At 48.4% G+C, this 15,629-nt stretch overlaps 1 protein-coding gene across 1 annotated transcript in view; it reads left to right on the forward strand.

Annotated features, from left to right (window-relative positions):
• The window catches only part of SVOP (SV2 related protein), a 65,479-nt gene that overhangs the window by 25,441 nt on the left and 24,409 nt on the right, over positions 1–15,629 (forward strand). Inside the window, exons 5-6 of the mRNA XM_001496966.6 lie at positions 1,183–1,254; positions 8,068–8,192. Of these exons, the coding sequence (XP_001497016.3) occupies positions 1,183–1,254; positions 8,068–8,192 (197 nt within the window). The remainder of the gene's footprint in view (positions 1–1,182; positions 1,255–8,067; positions 8,193–15,629) is intronic.

Below are 15,629 nucleotides of genomic sequence, written 5' to 3' on the forward strand. Positions count from 1 at the left end.
CCATCATTATAATTTTTAGTAATACTCAATAGATCAAAACAATAAGATGTAATTAATTTTGATAAATAATTGTTAAACATAAGTAAGTTTTATCAGAATGTACTCTTAACAAGCAGTATGGAGTGTGTCCCACTTATGCCACATATTCTTGAATGATCACTTGTTGCCAAAATGAGTCAGGGCTCAGCATCAGTTCTATCCCCATTTTTCACTTTTACTGAATGGATGTGACTATGAAAAGCTTTGTTCACAAATAGAAAGTTTTAGGGGAACTGAAGGAGTTGGATTATAATTCAATAAACTAATGCCACTTGACTTTTTCAACAACTTCCAGGTTATAAACCAACATGCACACAGCAGTTACTTATGAAAAATCATTTTTAGTGATCTAATTTACTGACAGCTTGATTAGGCTCTCCTTTGATTAAAATAATTAAAAGGAATTAATAAATCATAAATCATAATAAAATAATAAAAAGGAATTAGAAATGAGTGACTTGCAAAAGGATTTGTAACCGTGTCACTGGTGTCCCTTTTGAAGGACGTCATCCTGAAGGGCGTCACCTCAAAGCAATCCACTGTGAGCTGCACCAGGAGGACGGGGGCAGAGAGGTGGGGGAGAGTCTGTTGAGGAAGGGAGAGAGGGACAGTGACCAGGTGGCCCCTAACCTGTTCTCAGCAAGAGTCCGTGTGGACGCTGAGGGTTCGTGAATGCCTTCTCTTACTAACAGCGTCCAGTTCCCATCCCAGCCTCCTGTCTCCTGTTTTGTCTACCCTTCAAACTCTACCTTGCAACCTTTGATACTTTCTTAGCAATAGGACAAGACTTCTTTGGCGTGGTGAAAAATTGGTAAAATGCTAGCTCCGTGGTCAGATGGGCTGATTCCAGCCCAGGCTACACCACCTGCACCTGTGTCCCTCGGGCCGAGTGACTGACCCTCTCTGAGCCTCAGTGTCCTCATCTGTAAAATGGGGATAATCATAGCATCCACCCCATAGGATTGTCGTGAGGCTTAAACGGTAACACAAAGCACTTAGAATGGGTTTGCGCCTTAGCAGGATCTCAGTGAATGCTGCCTTGTTCTTATTACTAGGGTGTGACGTCACAGGTTCAATCCATCGGTCCCTTTCTCTGAGATGCTCTACGTCACTGTCTAACAGAAACTGTCTTTCCACCCACAGGTGGTCTTTGTCGGCATGATGTCCAGCTCCACCCTCTGGGGAAACATCTCCGACCAGTACGGCAGGAAAACAGTAAGGCGACCTCCCCTAAGCGCATGTCCCCTGGGTTTCTCTGGGCTCGTGTTCACGGGTAGCAGAGTCTGTGCCGCTCGAGCACGTGGGAGGCCTAATTAGGAGGGAGGTTGACCAGCAGGGAGAAGACATCGCTCTGAGGCCACTGTGGACCCTTGAAATCACACATTCCCAGTGGGTCCCAAGCACGTGCATTTCAGAGTGTGGAGGAGGGGGCACCCACCCCATCCCTTTGGCCCTCACCAGCCCCTTACCCAAGGCTGGGGCCAGCCCAGTGGTGGTAGAGACAGACATTGTCTGTCTTCCTCTAAAGTGGACCATCTCTCCATCCAGCAAGATGGTGCCCCGGGGCCCACCGTGGGAGCCCGCTCATTGAGGCGCCCTGAATTGTCTGCCTTCCCCGCCCCTCCTGGGATCTCCAGCTAAATGAACCATTTGGATTAGAATCCTTGTCTCAGGGTCTGCTTTTGGGGAAGCCCAGCCTAAGATATGATGTGAAATGGGTTTGCAAACAAAAAGGGAGCTGACAGGTCTGGAGCCACCTTGTGCTCTTACTGTTTTATTTGTTATTTCACGGCTTGGAGGGTCCCCTTTGTATTTTGTGTTGCTCTGGTTTCGTTAGACTGCGCTTGGACTCTGACTCTTTCGGTGTGTGAAGCTACAGCCCCCCATCTACCAGCCTGGGGCTTTCGGGAGAAAGGCTTTACAGACCCAGGCGAGCTTCCCTTGGTTCTGTGCCTGGCTCAGGAAAAACCGCCACTCCATTTGTGCACATTCGGAGCTGTTGCGCTCCCTGACAGCTTTACCCTTCTCTTTCGTGGGCTCTCCTCATCAGCCTGCAGTTTCTCCAGAGGCGGGGGGGTGTCGTGGTTATGTTCTGAGGCTCTGAAGTCAGGTGGACCTGGGCTCACTCTTGGCTCTGCCACTCCTCGCTGTGTGACCTTGGGAAAGTGAATTGACCTCTCTGAGTATTAATTTCCTCATATGTCTAAAGAAGAAAATAACATGGGAGGGTTCTCCATTGGAGAATCTACAAGGGAGGGTGAATCAAGATCATGGGTGTGAATGACTTTATATGACGCTGGCTGCATCACAGGCACAGGACGCATGTGAGCTGCCATTGCAATGATGGCATTTCTAACAAGTTGCCAGGGGATGCTGATGCTGCTGGTCCGGGGACCACATTTTGAGAACTGTTGGCTTAGACTAATAAAAATCTACTCCTGGAGCTGGGAATGGAGTGGATATCTAAACAAACTTAGAATTCTGTCAGGAAGGAAGAAGAGCATAGGGACGCTGGGTGGGTAACAGGCAAGGTCCGCCACAACCAGCATGCCGTGGACCGAAAATGCAACAGCGCCTCGCATGGCAGTCACGGTACCAGGCATGACCCATGCATTAGCTCACCCACCCCTTCAAAACCACCGAAGTAGGTACTATTATTACTCTGATTTTACAGAAGAGGAAACTGAGGCACAAAGAGCGGGCAGCTTGCCCGAGGCCACACAGCTTGTCTGACACAGAGCCAGGTCTCACTCCTTCTAAGTCTAGGCCCGTCTTAACCGTGATGCTAGTGGCTCGAATCAGAGATGCTCAATAAATGAGGATGTGTTGGCTCAATAAACGAAGCAATGTTTGAACAGTACTGGAGCTCATTCTTCCTCGTCTCGCTGCATTGCCTGGGACTGCCCCGCCCTGATTTCAGTATTTACCTGAGGGGTTCAGCTAGACAAATGCAACATTAACATAAGATCATTGCGAAAAGCATCAGCTCCGAGGCCAGACCACTTGGGTTCAAATCCCAGCTCCTTCACTAATTGGCTGCGTGACTTTGGGCAAGTTACTCAACCTCTCTGTGCCTCAGTGTCTTCATCTGTAAACGGGATCATAATAGTCTCTCCCACTGGGCTGTTACAAGGAGCAAATGAGTCCTTGTACAGAAAGCTCTTGGCACAGGGGAAGCTTTGCATAAATGTCCATTTTTATTTCTATCATTTGCCAAGCTCATGGTGCCCATAAATGGCAATGCCGGTATTAAAATGTGGTGTGTCTGGCTCCCGAGTCCACATCCTTCACCCTGACCTTGGCTGCTGGGAGACGTAACTGATTGATCCCCCAGAATTCAGTTGATCAGTAGGACATTCATCAATCCCAAATAGGTGGAGCTTGGGGGCTGCCTATAGAGCGCTCTTCCTGCTCTCCAGACCAGCTGCTAAATTCCGCAGCCAACATAAGGCTGGCACGACCGGAGAGAGAGGAGAGAAAGAGCCCCCGGATCCAGAGCCTCCTCCTGCCCAGCGTGGCATTCTGGCCCAGCCACAGGGAGGGGCATGAGGAGCCAATGACGAGGCTTGCCCAGAGCTCCTCCAGAAACAGCGGGCGAGCCGGGCAGCTGGAGAGCTCTGGCAAGCGCGGAGCATCTCCTCTCAGCTCCTTGATCTGCCTTCGCCCAGCTGGGAGGTTTCTGTGAGGGCGTCCGCTGCCTGACTTTGCAGGGCAGTCACAGATGGGGTTAGGACTCGGTGGGCCACTTCGATTCCTGCAGAAGTTTCTACAGCTTCTAGGGCTTGTGGCAGCTACAGAAAGAAAGGGCAGCTGGGGGGAGGCGGCCTTGTAGGGATGGACATACACACTGGGACATTGGGTTCATAGCCCATTGCCCCCCGTCGGGCAAGGTAACCTTGGGCAAGTTGCTTCGTCTCTCTGAGCCTCAGTTTCCCCATCTGCACAGTAGGGTTGATAAAAGTAGGAGCTCATAGGGCTGTTGGAGAATTAAATAAGAAAATGGATGTCATGCACTTGGGATAGTATTTACGGATGCATGGTTAGTCTGCGGTCAGTGGTAACTGTTATTGGTTGGAATTCAGGGGAAAAAACTTCAGAAGATGGTCAGGTCACTATCTAGGTCAATGGCTATAGGTCCGTGTCATCTGTAAGGAGGAAGGGAAGGTAGCTGGCAGGCACAAGGCCTCTCATCGCAATATTTTGAAGATCCTGGGTCCCCTTGCCCTGGGACTGTTTTCCTTGGACTTGAGCCTGACTGGAGAATACCAGGGGGCTGAGTCAGACGGCCCCGCAGGTGCCTGAGTGATGCTCCCGATGATGATATGGGCCCGCTCCTCTTGGGGTTGCAGGTCTGGCACCCAGGAGGCAGCAAGACTGTCAGCTTCTTGAAGCAGGAGCTGGAAGCCTTCCAGCCTGCAGGTTGCAAACTGGTGAGCCCTGAGCCAAACCTGGCCCACGGCTGTGTTTTATTTATCCCATACAATGCTTTATAGGATTTTGAATCAGTTGCCTCCATTTCAAAAGTGACATATTTTGCATAAAAATAAAAAGCTATGGGTTTGTTTTTTTTTAAGCTGAATTGTTTGGCAGCCTGCGATCCACATTCTGTGGTGGTAACTTTTGGGTAGAGCAGAGTAGAGGCTGACAAGGGCAAGTCCACTTCCGTTCACACGGGCCCACCTGTCCTTGCTGCGTGACACCTGCGTCATGCACGTATGTTGGCTGCCAGAGGTAATGGAGAGCCATCAGGGGCCCTGGCAGAGGGGAGTGGCTCGTTCAAAGTATGGCATTTGGGGTTGGAAATCCTGGCTCCAGTTTTGACTCAGCTGATCTTAAACAAATCACTCAACTACTTCGATCAGCTGTGCTGATTTGTAAAGTGGAAATGAAAATAACAACTTAATTCCACATGCCACTGTGGGGATCCGGTGTAATGATGTGAGCGCGATTTAAAAATGCAAATGAAAGTTCCACGAAGTCAGAGACTCTGGCTGTCATGTTGCCTGCCGTAGCCCAGGACAAAGCTGAGTACCTAGCAAACAGCAGGCATTCAATAGATGCGTAGTGAATGGATGAATGAATGAATAATATATATTAGTACCTCAACTGCCAGGTATACAACAGGTACTCAATACATACAGAGTGAACAAATGAGTGAATTAATGAATGATACATATCAGTACCTGTAGTGCTGGGCACACCCAAGATGTTCAATGCATGTATGTTGAATGAATGAATGAATAATATATATCAGTTCTCTAGTGTCTGGCATACAGCAGGCACTCAATACATGCTTATTGTTGAATGAGCAAATTAATGAACGTATAATGGCTATACATCCATCTCTAAAGCCTGGCATACAGGGGATGCTCAATAAATAAATATGGAAGGAAAGAAGGAAGGGAGGGGCTAACAATCTTAAAGGCAGGACAGATGTTGGGCAGAACGACAAGTGTAGTTAGTGAGAAGCCCAAAGGACATTTCTGCAGAGTCCCCAAGCAGCGCTTAGATGGGGCTTGCTGGCAATGCCCGTGCCTTTGCAATAGCCGTGACCTTACTTACAAATGGTTGCTGAGTCCTCATTTTCTGGGCAGCTGGAAAGCCCTGGCATCAGTGGGCAAATGCAGAGCCAGCTGCACTGTGACCCAACAGGACAGGTCAGCATGCCTGCCTTTGCTGCCTGGCATGCGGTCACGGGTGACCTCACCCAGCTAACACAGGTCTCAGGCAGCCCCGGGGGAAGCTCAGCGGCCACGCCCCAGCCTGGGCACCCTCTTCTCCCCACTTCCCCTCCTCCTGCTTCGTCTCCTTCTCTGCTTCTATTTTTTCTGCTGCTAATGATGTCCTGTTTCTGATTCAAGACTCCTTGGGCTCCGAGGAAGAAAATCTCTACTAGGTTAGTTTCAGCCAAAAGCAAGGAATTAAGTAGATGTGTGGTGGGTACCAATTTCATAGCCGTGGGTTTAGGGCTGCAGAAATGTTGCCGCTTTATTATTGCAATAGATCCAGGGTTTCCTAGACTTTAATCCTTCCTGTCCCTTGTTCTCTTATATGCTTAATGACTTTCTTTATATCAACTTTTTTTTTTTAACTTTAAATGCCTCGTTTTGGAAAAGGAAACTTCATAGAGAGTCTTAAATGGGAGATCAGTAACAATTGCCCTTAGGAGAAAATGTCCGCAAAAAGAAATACAACGAAAACAGTACAATGTTGTTAAATTCTAGCTGGTATGGTTGCCCCACTGCCCTCTCTGGTACAAAGAGAGATTCCTAGTTGTTTTAAAAAGGCCTTAAAGACAGACTGGTACTACACAGATATTTTCTCTTGGAGCAGAAGAATGAAGATTGAAATGAAAAAGAAATAACTTTCTTATGAGATGATGCAAAGTTATTTAAAATGTTCTCTCTACCACCTAAAATCATTTTCCAAAAGACCTGACCTCATCTGGTAGACCTGCAAATTTCCTCTCTAGTCCTTTTAACTCAGTTTAAGATTTGGAAGCTAAAATCATACCTTCACACGCCCACCCCTCCCCTGCATCGAAGTGGCCCCAGGGGGTCTGGTGAGTGAATTCAACCCTGGAGATGTGGGAGGGTGGCTCCAAAGAGAGGTGCCGGGACCTCATGTCGCAATCTGAAATTCACGTGAAATTGACATTCTACTCCATAATAGGTCTCGTGTTGGTTGCCATATAAAAGTGATACTTTAAATTATGTTCCCCCTTACTTTTTTCCCAGTCTCTAAGGGGAATTAACACTAAGAACATGCACCATGTTTATCTTGCCAGCACTGTGTCCCTCAGTGGTTCTCAACCCCATCAAATACAATGTCCCCTTTGTTTAAAAAAAAAGTTACAAAAATATTTAATAATGCCCCTCATTATCCAGAAACAATTTCAAAGATAAAATAACCTAGACATGCACATAATTTAAAAAAGAACTCAGTTATAACGTCCTAACTATGAAATGGAGAATTTTTAAAAGGAGGCAATTCATAAAACAAGATTTATTTTCAATATGCAAATATTCACACACAACTCTGCTGAGATCATAAAAGGAAGTCGTTAATATTTGCCCCGATTATAAATAAGCTTGGATTTAATGGAATATTCTTGATGCTTTTTCTATATATTTGACATTTTGCAATAAGGTTCAGATCAGTCTATTCATAGATACCCACAGAAGCCCTGTGAATGCAGATGGACGTTGAAGTTCTCACTCCCTGACTCAAACACCACGCGCAGCATTGCCATTGGCAACATGGTTTGCTGAAATGATGAACAATTTTGTAAAGTTCTGGATGAAACAAAGTACGATTTTCTTTTGATTGACCTGGAAGTTGCATTCCTGAAAAATCGTGTGTATTTAAACTATACCCCTCAAAAATCCTGTTTAGGGGCCGGCTCTGTGGCTGAGTGGTTAAGTTCGCGCGCTCCGCGACGGCGGCCCAGGGTTCGGATCCTGGGCGCGGACATGGCACTGCTCATCAGGCCATGTTGAGGCGGCGTCCCACATCCCACAACCAGAAGGACCTGCAACTAAGATATACAACTGTGTACACGGGGGGTTGGGAGAGATAAAGCAGGAAAAAAAAATATTGGCAACAGTTGTTAGCACAGGTGCCAGTCTTTAAAAAAAAAAAATCCTGTTTATATGTAAAATTGACTGAAGGCCTACATGCAGAGAATCATAAACGGAGTTTTCGGCTGCCTGACAGTTGAGTGGGAAGTTCAATTCGAGATGGAGCAGGACGCAGGACAAGTTTTTATTGGATCTCATGCCTGTGGGTCATCTAACATCTCTGGACCCTGTCTACGAAATGCCAATCACTGGGACAACCGCGACTTCCCAGCGATTTTCCTGCACATCCCCTGGGATTGGCAACACCCACACAGAGAACCCTGGCATCCCCTTGGCTGTGGGGGCTACCCTTTAACACGACCCTGTTGGTGACTTTAAACATGTGCAGGGGCCACGTGACCCGGAGGTGCTGAGAAGCCTTGTGACTTGATGTCTTTCTTCTCTGCAGGGGCTGAAAATCAGCGTGCTGTGGACCCTGTACTATGGCGTCCTCAGTGCCTTCGCGCCCGTGTACAGCTGGATCCTGGTGCTCCGGGGCCTGGTGGGCTTCGGGATCGGAGGGGTCCCCCAGTCGTAAGTAAATCGCCGGCTCTGGCCATCCAGCCAGAGCAGGTCAGCTGTGTTCATGGCCTCAGGGAGATGCAAAGACGGCTCCACCAGGCTTCTGGTGTCAAGGAGCCTTGACGTAGCCAGAGAATAGCATCGTTATCAGTATCGCAATGACTAACAAAGGCAAAAGCAACACATTAGCTGGAAGATCGTAAATGGGAAATAATAACAAAAATAATAGATGTAGCACGGATGGAACATTTCTCTTTGACCCATCATAGCAGCCCCGGGAAAGGTGTGTTAGCGAATTAGTGTAATCTCTGCTCCACAGTGGAGGAAACTGAGACCCGGTGGGCAGAGTCATTCGCCCAAGTCTCGCAGTGTGTGGGTGGAACTAAGAGCCTGAATGTGTCCGCCTGCAACATCCGTGCTCGTCTCCGCCGCGCGCTCTCGCCCTCCTCTAGCCTGAGCACGAGGCAGGGGTTGGGGCTCACCACGTGCCAGCCGAGTGTCATTTTGTCGTTGCTGTTGTGGAGGTGCTGAGAGGAGTCGAAGTTGTAGGAAGAAGCCCCTCTCTCCTGGCGAATCCTAAAGCGGAGATTGGCAGGTGATGACACGTGGGCCGATTCTGACCTGCCGACTGGTTGTGTAAATAAAGTTTTATCGGAACACAACCTCGCCGTTCATTTACTATTCTCTGTGCCTGTTTCATGCCACGGCAGCAGAGTCGGGTGGTCTCAGGAGAGACTCAGACTTGCAAAGCCTGAAATATTTACTATCTGGCCCTTTCTGGAAAAAAGTGTGTTGACCCCACCCTTAAGGAGGAGGATGAACACCCAGTATGTAGCGTTTGCTGAGAAGCAGGTGCTGTTCTAAACGAGTACCCCAGATCATCTTATTTAATCCCCCAAATTTCCCAATGAGGTAAATCTTATTATTAATCCCATTTGACAGGTAAAGAAACTGAGGCACAGAGAGGTAAAGTAACTTGGCCCAGGTGACACAACTAGCAGAAAGCAGGGCTGGAATCTGAACCCAGATCCTCTAACTCCAGAGCTTGGGATCAAACCTTTGCGTTTTACTGCCTTGCTATTAAGGACGTAAAGGATTTAGAAAGACCCGGAAGGGGGATGGGGAAGATGTGGGGCGTTTCGTAGGAAAGGATCTACATGAAAAGAGGAAGCTGTGGCTGAGTCTGAGGGAGGCTAATGTCCAGTTTGGCTACCTTGTCAGGCTGCAATATGAGAATTGAAAGCTGACGTTGGACAGATAGACCAAGGCAAGCTTGTTAAAGGCCTTGAATGCCACGCCAAAGGGATTGTCTATAGGCAGTGGGGAGCCACTGAGAGTTCTTGAGCAGGGGAGGTATTTTAGAAGTATTAATCTAGCAATGGTGGGTAGGATGAGTTGGAGGTAAGAAATCCTATTGGAATAGTTTATGGAAATTTTGCACAAGGACCAGGTAGTTCCCTTCCAGTTTCTTTGTTCACTCAACCAATATTCTCGAGCACTTGCTATGGCACAGGCCTGTGCTCGGTGCTGGGGATACAGCAGTGAGCAACCAGACACGGTCCCTCTTATGGGTTGGGGTCCTGGGAGACAGACTCTGAGATAGGGATTTGTGTGCAAATGGTTTTGGGGATCAACACCTGGAAGGGAGCGAGAAAAGCATGAACGGGCAGAGGGAGAAGCTGAGTCGTGAACCAATTGTGACAGAGGCCTCCGCTGGTCCCATAGGGGTTCCAGAAGCTGGGATGGCCTTTTGGGGCTGTTCCAGAATGAGGCCTGGGGGCTGGACCTTTGTACTCTCGCATCAGCCACATTGCATGTGGGCTGCCCTCCAGGTGGGAGCATGACCTTGGCCAAGGAGCGTGCAGGGGACTCAGCTATGAGCTCTTAGCAGGTCACACTGCTGCTCATTCCAGAAGGACGGTGTGCCTCGGTCCTGAAGGCTGAGTCCAGGTGGTGTGTCGCAGCATCCGCTACCGCCCGCCCCTTGCACCTCTTGGATGCACTTGCTTCATAAAAGTTCACCCATATGGATTATCTCCCTCCTCTGCTTCCCCTTCCAGAACCCCTTCACCCTTGGCTAGCACTTCTGCTGATCGAGATGGTTTACCTGACAGGGTGACCTAGATTCCACGCACGGGGCTGCCTGGTCACCATGCCCTTCTCAGGCCGTTGCTGCTGCTTGTCCATTTAACACCAGTACTGGGCAGAGGACTGCCAAGCGATGTCCACTGTGCGACCTTGGTGCCCCATTAGATAGCAGTAGCCTGACCACCTCCTGATGCTCAGGATCGATTCCTCAGACAGAATGCTCACTCTCTTTCTTGCCTGCTCATTTTTTGACACGAGGAACCCAAAGTCACATGTGGCAGGTGTTGCTTAAAGTCTAATTGCACTCTTGCTGTGTCCCCTGGGGGAAGCATGCCCATTCTGGCAACCAAGACCTCTAGACCCACAGAGCCTGGAAGTTGAAGGATGGAGGAAACACAAATTCCCCCAAGTGGGTCACTGGGAATGATGACATGAACGCCACTCCTACTCAACCCTTTGATTTTCAGACCGATATGTCCTTTCTACACAGCACCATATAATGGTCATTGATTTCAGTGTGTATGGTGTCCTGGAAGACAGCACCCCTTCCTCACAGGGGTGACACCCCCACAGCATCTTCAAAAGGCTGTTCAACACTCTCTCGGGCCAGCAGCTCAGAGTAGCATGGCGTGCGATGGGACCAGTGGATTCCATGGTCCTATGCCCATTGCTGCATCTCCTTTGTTATATAGCTCGGCTCCCTTGGTCCCATGCACTGTTGTGCAGGGTCCCGTGTCAGAGGTCAAATACCCTGAATGCTCTCGGGTAATGGCTGCCTGAGACCCTGAAGGCAGGAGAGGAAAACCAACACCCAGAATATGTGCCAATTCCAGTCAGGATGAACCACTGCTCCTTCCAAAATGGAAGGAGTCCATTGTAAACAACCTGCCACTGATGCCAGGGGATGGTTTCGTCCTGGGGTCTCTGCGTTGGTCCCTGTACAGGCAGATTGGCTCTTCGGCAGGAGAAATAGCAAAAGCGGCCTTGGCGGGCGAGGATCTGGGCGTTGTGCCGCTGTAGTCCCTGCTCCCCAAGGGTTGACAGTCCAGTGACTGACCCCTTGAGCCTGTGAGTGTCGCGACCGGGGCAGACTGGGAGGGCTGATCTAGAAGCAGTGTGGTGAGACTCTGACATCGGATTACCTGGGTTCGAATCTTGGCTCTGTCACCTAATCTCTGTGTGACCTTAGGCAAGGCACTAAATCTTTCTACACCTCAGTTTCTTCACCTCTAAAATGGGGGTGCTAACATACCTACCTCTTGAAGTCCCTTAGAATATTAAATGACAACATATGTGCAGTGCCCAGGATGGAGCCTGGCAGAGCGCTTGACAAACGTCAGCACGAAGGCTTTGGTCAGAAGCTCAGGCATCCGTGTGATGGACGACGGACTCAGTCTGTGATCGTGGAAAGGACAGGTGGGCAGGGGAGGGGCTGTGACCACGTGGCTTTAACACAGGAACCAATCCCCAGGCTCTTACTGCCACTTAGCGTCTGGAAGGCCAGCGAGTGGCTCTCCATTCTCCTCCGTCCTTCCCTCCCTCACTCATTACTGATCCCTCTCGGGCTCTGCAGAGTAAGCATGACATCTGCTCCTGGATCTGGGATGGGCTCAAAAACCACTGGAGCTTGAAGCAGAGACCATTAAGCCAAGCCCATAAATCTGGGCTGGCAGGGGCTTGTGGCCAACCCGCTGCACTTCTGGCCCGACTCCAGGAATCCGTGCAGACACAGCCACTGCCCCATTCATGAGCCGTTCATTGACAGGGGACAGGTTTGCCCTAGTGGCTGGAAGTACACATCAAATTCCTTTCCCAGAGATGCTCAGGCAGACGACAGCAGAACCACCCTTCCAGCAGCCACCTGGAGTTTGTTCCCATAGGAAGGAAGGAAGAGGAGCTAAGCATTCTGAATGGCCACCGTGATCCTTGTTCAGGGTGGTGGCAAGACAAGTGCTATTGTCTACTTCTTCCTCCAGATTTTCTGGCAATGACATAAAAGGTATAAGAAATAGAATAAATCGTTGACAGTGCTGGAAAGCAAGAAGTGGGCCATCAGAGGACCAGGCATTTTGAGGAAGCTTTGGAAAATTGTAAGCAGATGGCATCGCAATGGCAGAGTAACTAGAGCGGAGAAAAGACAGCTCTTAAAACTGCAAAGGGGAGAGATCTTCACGGAGAGCGGACAGGACACCAGAGGAAGAAAGTAAAGGACGCAGAGCAGCCAGGAGGGCCTTTGTTCCCTACCTTTATGTCATGAGGGTCTTCAGCTGGCCTGCCTGCCCCCTCCTCCCACACACAAAATCTCACACCTCCCTAGCTTAGCTGTTCATTTCTTGAACCCCACCGTAGCCCTTCTGTCTGTTTCTTGAGCTGTTACTACATTCCAGCCTCTGGACCATGCGCTTTATACACGTGACCATTTTAAAACTCACAAAACCTGAGGACATAGATACTGTTATCTCCATTTGACAGGTAAGAAAACTGAGGCTTTAAAGAAGTTGAGTAACACGCCCAAGGTCACACAGCTAGTAAATGGCAGAGTTGAGATTTAAATATCATTTGACCCTCCAAACATATTCTCTTACCCCCTCCGCTCTGTAGCTCTTTTTTCCATAAGGAGAGAGGATACAAACCACAAACAAAATTACAGAAGAAACATTTAGCCCCCCAGAGAGCCGCTGGCTCCCCGGCACTTCCACGCAAGCCATTTACATAAAAATACTCATGTCTTGGTTATGCAATGTTCCTATCTAGTTATAAAAATAGCTCTTAAGTTCATTATTTGAAACATTTAGTCGAAGGTATTTTTCTGTAACTAAGAGTTTCCATTCATATAGAATAGCTTTGCCCCATTGAACGACCTCACCACGAATCAGCTTCTACTGTATAATTTTTAAAAGCTCAACAATCAGAAGTCCTCATAACGTATTCTGAAGTTTTAGTATAAATACAAATTATGTAAATCAGGGGTCCAGCTATTGCCTTTCTGTGTCCCTCCTTCTCTTCCTCCCTTCCTTCTTTTCTTTCTTCCTTCCCCCAAAGTAGGGGTTCACATTGGTTCCGGTGACAACAACAAAAGTAGTATTAATAGTGATGATGATCATAGTGTCCACTTAGTGCTTACTGAGCACTAGGTGCCGTGCTGAGTGCTGTCTTCACACTACCTCACCTAGTCCATTGAACCACCTTACTATCCCCATTTTACAGATGAGAAAACGGGCTCAGAGGTCATAAATGACTTGCTTAAGGTCAGATGGTCATTAAGTGGAGTGCAGAGTGACCTTTTGCTTTGTAACAAACCCACCCCAACCCTTATGGCTTCAAACAATGATTTATTTAACCCACGATTCTACGGTTGGACAGTTTGGCTGTTCTGGTCTTAGTGGGACTTACTCATGCATCTTTAGTCAACTGGCTGGTCTAGCACGGCCACACGGTCTCACCCATGCTCCACACGCCGCTCTTCCTCCAGTGGGCTAGACCCGGCCACCTGGTCCCAGGGCACCTGGGCAGGGCTCCAAGAGAGCAAGCAGAAGCCACAAAGCCTCTTGAGGTGCAGGCTTGGAGCGGGCACAACATCACTTCTACAACATTCTATTGATCAAAGCAAGTTGCAAGGCCCAGAGTCAAGGGACAGGGAACGAGACTCTGGGTGGAGTGAGATCCTAAGTCACCGGGCAAGGGAGCGTCGACACAGGGAGAGAAAACAAGGGGGCAGCTTCTGCAAACCGTCTACCACATGGAGAAACTGCGTTCACGTCCAGTCTGGCTGATGCTGACGCTCTTACGTTTGAACAAATATTGTGAAAGCCTTCTGAGCTTGTCGAGTCGGAAGGTCCTGGTAAATCGTTAATCCGCTGGGTCCGTGGTTCTGATTTGGAGATGATTCTGGGAATGCAGGACTGGTGGGTGTGAGCAGGTTCCCGACCCTTTAATTAAGGCAGGAAAGAGGAATCACATTTAGGATGCCAAATAATTACATTTTCTGTCTGCGGTGGAGCATCAAGAAGGAAGAGAGAGACTTTAATTCAAGCAAGGCAGTTAAATTTAACTTTATTTTTATCATTACAAACAATACATTTTTTGCTTTAGGAAATTTAGAAAATGCAAATAAGCACCAAAAAAAATGATAATCACCTCTAATTGTGCGCATCGCCTCACAAAAATAAACAATGTCCCGGCTGGCACCCAGGTAGATGGCTTATTGGTTCCAGTAGAGGGCGCTGTGGACTTCAGCAGAAACGCCACCTCCCCAAGATGCTGAGATGGAAAGCTGCCTTAACTGGCACCCGAGCTGTGTCTTAGCCGCTCTTGAAGATTAACACCCAGCCAGCTGCCCGCCTGTCCTACCTTGAAACCTGCCTCAGAAGGTTCTTCAGATCGGTCTCCAATGACCTAGCTCACAAACCTGTTGTTGGCACTGCTCCTTCCCCGGAGATCAAGCAGAAATGCCAGATGGAGCTCACAGGTCATTTCTTTCCAAGCATGTGATGCACATGGCAAATCTCTAATTGCCAAGTGCTGTAAAGGCAATTAGTTGCCGTGGGAATTTATTTACGCCAGTATCAGCTGCTTCTCATCATCGCTAATTCTTCACCGCTCATTCTTTTATTCTTCAGTGTGATTGTAATGATCACCACACTCTGGGCGAAGGACAAGCAGCTCGTCTTCATAATGCACTGGCTACAAATAACGGTCAAATGCGGGGCACCACAGTTACAGGAAAACATGTTTCTTGTGGCACAGGTTGCAAAAACAGGAAATAGAAACAATCTATTCGTCAACAGGGCTGCAGCTGTTCAGAAATGATGTGGTGGATCTATGTTATTAATATGGAAAGATTTCCAAACTGTCCAGACATGGGACAGTCGGAGCATCGAAAGAATAATGGCAGTGATGGATTACAAACCATGAAATAAAATAGGAATCCACAAGTGTGTACTGATTAGAGGAATGGACAGATAAAGGGGAGAAGAAAGGAAGTCTCTTCCTTACACTAGAATATCAACTAATAAACGTAGAAAGAATTATGGAAATAGAAAATACCGTTTGTCACCATCATAGTGGTGGTTGATTGAGGCAGAAATAGTCAACGCATGGGATGCTCAAGCTGGTGACGAGAGGTTCTGTGGGGAACAGGATATTGGCATAATCTCTGAATGCTCCCCCCGGAAGTACTCATTAATCACAAATGGAAAAACGATCATGCCGGAGTGGAGATGTCTGTCAGACAGCTGGATCAGTGATGGAAGCTGGCATCACCAGTGACAGGAGGGATTGACACCACGTCCCCGACGTGAGGCACTGGGAAGAGTTCAGCATCGTTTCTGTGGGGTTCCGGCCAGGAAAACATGGCCTGCG

Source organism: Equus caballus, chromosome 8 (genome assembly GCF_041296265.1).
Source record: "Equus caballus isolate H_3958 breed thoroughbred chromosome 8, TB-T2T, whole genome shotgun sequence".
Lineage (NCBI taxonomy): Eukaryota > Metazoa > Chordata > Mammalia > Perissodactyla > Equidae > Equus > Equus caballus.